The sequence below is a fragment of the Oncorhynchus mykiss genome, chromosome 1 (assembly GCF_057628025.1).
Source record: "Oncorhynchus mykiss isolate SJ-2025 chromosome 1, ASM5762802v1, whole genome shotgun sequence".
Taxonomy (NCBI): Eukaryota; Metazoa; Chordata; class Actinopteri; order Salmoniformes; family Salmonidae; genus Oncorhynchus; species Oncorhynchus mykiss.
In genome coordinates this window covers 5,074,001-5,080,000 of record NC_143022.1, presented here as the reverse complement: position 1 = coordinate 5,080,000, position 6,000 = coordinate 5,074,001, and the positions used below count along the sequence as shown (strand labels likewise).

The following is a 6,000-nucleotide window of genomic DNA, read 5'->3' as shown; positions in this document are numbered from 1 at the left end:
GGGTACAGTACAGTATAGTATAGTATAGGTAGGTATACAGTATATAGTGCAGGTATACAGTATATATACAGTGCAGCATATACATATAGGTATACATTATATACATGTACAGTAGGTATACAGTACATATACAGTACAGTATACATAGTATAGATAGTAGGTATTCAGTATATACATATAATATAGATAGATAGATCTATAGATACATATATATATATACATATAGATAGATAATCATCCAGTATATATAGGTGTCAGTAGGTCAGATCCCAGTATAGTATGGCATATAGGTGTAGGTACGTAGGTATACATATAGGACACCGACACCCGACCGGACACCAACATCGACACCGACACCGACACCCGACACCCAACCAACCGACACCGACACCAACACCGACACCGACCCCAACCGTTGACACCGACACCCGACACCGGTTGCAACAACCTAACCCAACCTAACACGTAACACCTTCAACGGTAGCCGACACCGACACCGACACCGACACCCGACACCAACCAACGCGCGCGCGCGCACACCGACACGGCACACCAACACCAACAGCCAACACACGCCACACCCAACCGACGCCGCACTCGTTCACACCAACACCGACACACGCCCAACCCATTCATTACAACTAACCCAGTCACACGTCACACCATTCCATTCCATCCCTTCAACACCAACCCAACACGTCACACCATTCCATTACATTACATTCCATTCTAACCCCTGGTTGTACATCAGACCGACACCAACCGAGCACACCGACACCCGACCCAGACCACAACCAACCAACCAACCCAGCACCCGACACCAACCAACCAACAACCAACGACACCAGACCAACACCCGGGCACCAACCCAGACCAGACAGCCAAACCAGCACCAACAACCAACACCGACACCAACCAGCACCAACCAACACCAACCAACACCGACACCAACAACACCAACCAACGACACCAACCAACCAACCAGACCAGACACCAACCAACCATTAACCGTTAACCGTTAACTGGTAACATCATCAGGTCTAGATCATCCTCAGTATCATCATCAGTATACGTATATAGATTATACATATACATCATACATACATACATACATAGATTAAGTTATTGAGTTATTGGTCCTTCATACATACATTAGTCAGTATACATATTCATTATCATTAAGTATTCATCATACATACATACACATACATACATAGTCATTCAGCTCATTAGTACATAGTCATTAGTCATTCAGTAGGGTCTGCATCTCATTACATATACATATCCATCATACATAAGTACATATTCAGTCCTCAGTCTGGGTCTGCATTTATTCAGGTAAGTCCTGGTCTGCATCATTCATCATTGGTGACACAGTACAGTTAGTTAGGTCCCTCTCCCTCTCCCTCTCCCTCTCCCTCTCTCTCTCTCTCTCTCCCTCCCTCTCCCTCTCCCTCTCTCTCTCTCTCTCTCTCCCTCTCTCTCTCCCTCTCTCTCCCTCTCTCTCTCTCTCTCTCCCCCTCTCTCTCTCTCTCTCTCTCTCTGTGTCTCTCTCCCTCTCTCGCTCCCATCTTTCTCTCTCCCTCTCTCTGTGTCTCTCTCCCCCCTCTCTGTCTCCCTCTCTCTCTCTCCCTCTCTCTCTCTCTCTCTGTGTCTCTCTCTATCTTTCTCCCCTCCCTCTCTCCCTCTCTCTCTCCTCTCTCTCTCTATCTCTCTCTCTGTGTCTCTCTCCCCTCTCTCTCTCCCTCTCTCTCTCTCCCTCTCTCTCTCTCTCTCTATCTACCTCTCTGCTCTATTCTGATGTCCTGTGTCTCTTGGTGCCCCCTGCAGGCAGCACCTGGACCTGATGAGAGATGCTGACAGAGCTGCGGAGGTTCCCAACAGCACCATAAAGACTGTGAGAACGTAGATGACTGGAGGAGACCCCTTTAAGAACCGATTCCCCTGGTTCCGTCTGGTCGGCAGGTACAGCACATGACTACCTTGTCAAAGCATGGTCAGACAACAACCCTACCACAACACTACCACAACACTACCACTACACTACCACTCACAACACAACACTACCACAACACTACCACAACACTACCACTACACTACCACTACCACAACACAACACTACCACAACACTACCACAACACTACCACAACACTACCACAACACTACCACTACACTACCACTACCACAACACAACACTACCACAACATTACAGCCAATACACTACCACAACACTACCACAACACAACCCTACCACAACACTACCACAACACTACCACTACCACAACACAACACTACCACAACATTACAGCCAATACACTACCACAACACTACCACAACACAACACTACCACTACCACAACACAACACTACCACAACACTACCACTACACTACCACAACACTACAACAACACTAACACAACACTACCACAACACTACCACAACACTACCACAACACTACCACAACACAACACTACCCACAAACATCCTAATACACTACCACAACACTACCACAACACAACACTACCACAACACTACCACTACGTACCACTACACTACACAACACTACAACACTACCACTACACTACCACAACACAACACAACATTACCACTACATTACCCACTACCTTGCCCCACAACACTATCACAACACTACCACTACCACAACACAACCATACCACAACACTACAGCCACAACACTACCACAACACTACCCACTACACTACCACGACGCCCCCACAACACTAAGCCACAACGCTACCACAACGCTCAACAACACTACCACAACACTACCACAACACAACACTACCACAACATTACAGCCAATACACTACCACAACGCTCCACAACGCCAACGCTGCACAACACTACCACCGCTGCACTACCACGACGCTACAACGCTCCACTACACTACCACAACACTACCACGACAACACAACGCTACCACAACACTACCACTACGCTTGCCGCGACACTACAACACTCCACTACACTACCACAACACAACACCAACATACCCCCACTACGTCCACTACCCTACCACAACACTATCACAACACTCCACTACCACAACACAACCATACCACGACACTACAGCCACAACACTACCACAACACTACCACAACACTACCACAACACAGCACTACACTACACTACCACAACACTACCACAACACTACCCACTACACTCTACCCACAACACTACCATTACACTACCACTAACACAACACTACAGCCACAACACTACCACAACACAGCACTACCACTACACTACCACAACACTACCCTACACTACAACTACACTACCCCTACACTACAACTACACCACCATAACACTACCACAACACTACCACTACACTACCCCACAACACTCTACAACAACACTACCACAACACTACCACAACACTACCACTACCACAACACTACCACAACACTACCACAACACTACAACAACACTACAACAACACTACCACAACAACCTACCACTACCACAACACACAACACTACAACAACACTACCACTACACTACAACAACACTACCACTACACTACCCCTACACTACAACTACACTACCACTACACTACCATTACACTACCACAACACCACCATAACACTACCATAACACTACCACAACACTACCACTACACTACCACAACACTACCACAACACTACCACAACACTCACCACAACACTACCACTACCACTTACCCACTACACTCCCCTACACTACCACTACACAACCATTACACTACCACAACACCACCATAACACTACCATAACACTACCACAACACTACCACTACACTACCACAACACTACAACAACACTACCACAACACTACCACAACACTACCACTACCACAACACTACAAACAACACTACCACAACACTACCACAACACTACCACTACCACAACACTACAACAACACTACCACAACACTACCACAACACTACCACTACACTCCCACAACACTACCACAACACTCACTACCACAACACTACCACGACACTACCACAACACTACCACTACCACAACACTACCACTACCCACAACACTACAAAACACTACCACAACACTACCACTACACTACCACAACACTACCACAACACTCCACAACACTACCACAACGTACCAAAACACTCAGCCACAACAACACTACAACAACACTACCACAACACTACCACAACACTACCACAACACTACCACAACACTACCAAAACACTACCAAAACACTGCCCCACAACACTACCAAAACACTACCACAACACTACCACAACACTACCACAACACTTACACAACACTACAACAACACTACCACAACACTACCACTACCACAACACTACAACAACGCTCCACTACACTACAACAACACTACCACTACACTACCCCTACACTACAACTACACTACCACAACACCACCATAACACTACCATAACACTACCACAACACTACCACTACACTACCACAACACTACAACAACACTACCACAACACTACCACTTCCACAACACTACCACAACACTACCACTACCACAACACTACAACAACACTCCACAACACTACCACAACACTACTACACTACCACAACACTACAACAACACTACCACAACGCTCCACAACACTACCACTACCACAACACTACCACAACACTACCACAACACTACAACAACACTACAACAACACTACCACAACACTACCACTACCACAACACTACCACAACACTACAACAACACTACCACTACACTACAACAACACTACCACTACACTACCCCTACACTACAACTACACTACCACTACACTCCATTACACTACCACAACACCACCATAACACTACCATAACACTACCACAACACTACCACTACACTACCACAACACTACCACAACACTACCACAACACTACAGCCACAACACTACCACTACCACTACCACTACACTACCCCTACACTACAACTACACTACCACTACACAACCATTACACTACCACAACACCACCATAACACTACCATAACACTACCACAACACTACCACTACACTACCACAACACTACAACAACACTACCACAACACTACCACAACACTACCACTACCACAACACTACAACAACACTACCACAACACTACCACAACACTACCACTACCACAACACTACAACAACACTACCACAACACTACCACTACACTCCCACAACACTACCACAACACTACCACTACCACAACACTACCACTACCACAACACTACCACTACCACAACACTACCAAAACACTACCCACAACACTACCACTACACTACCACAACACTACCACAACACTACCACAACACTACCACAACATTACCAAAACACTACAGCCACAACAACACTACAACAACACTACCACAACACTACCACAACACTACCACAACACTACCAAAACACTACCAAAACACTACCACAACACTACCAAAACACTACCACAACACTACCACAACACTACCACAACACTACCACAACACTACAACAACACTACCACAACACTACCACTACCACAACACTACAACAACACTACCACTACACTACAACAACACTACCACTACACTACCCCTACACTACAACTACACTACCACAACACCACCATAACACTACCATAACACTACCACAACACTACAACAACACTACCACAACACTACCACTACCACAACACTACCACAACACTACCACTACCACAACACTACAACAACACTACCACAACACTACCACAACACTTTCCACAACACTACCACAACACTACCACTACCACAACACTACCACGACACTACCACAACACTACCACTACCACAACACTACCACAACACTACCACAACACTACCAAAACACTACCACAACACTACCAAAACACTACCACAACACTACCACTACACTACCACAACACTACCACAACATTACCAAAACACTACAGCCACAACAACACTACCACAACACTACCACAACACTACCACAACACTACCACAACACTACCACAACACTACCAAAAC

The 6,000-nt window shown here is 46.0% G+C and overlaps 1 protein-coding gene across 1 annotated transcript in view; it reads left to right on the top strand.

The window, feature by feature from the left end:
- LOC110486761 (kinesin-like protein KIF1A) overlaps positions 1-6,000 on the top strand; it is a 185,676-nt gene that overhangs the window by 116,523 nt on the left and 63,153 nt on the right. Inside the window, exon 25 of the mRNA XM_090182482.1 lies at positions 1,831-1,905. Within this exon, the coding sequence (XP_090038608.1) occupies positions 1,831-1,905 (75 nt within the window). The remainder of the gene's footprint in view (positions 1-1,830; positions 1,906-6,000) is intronic.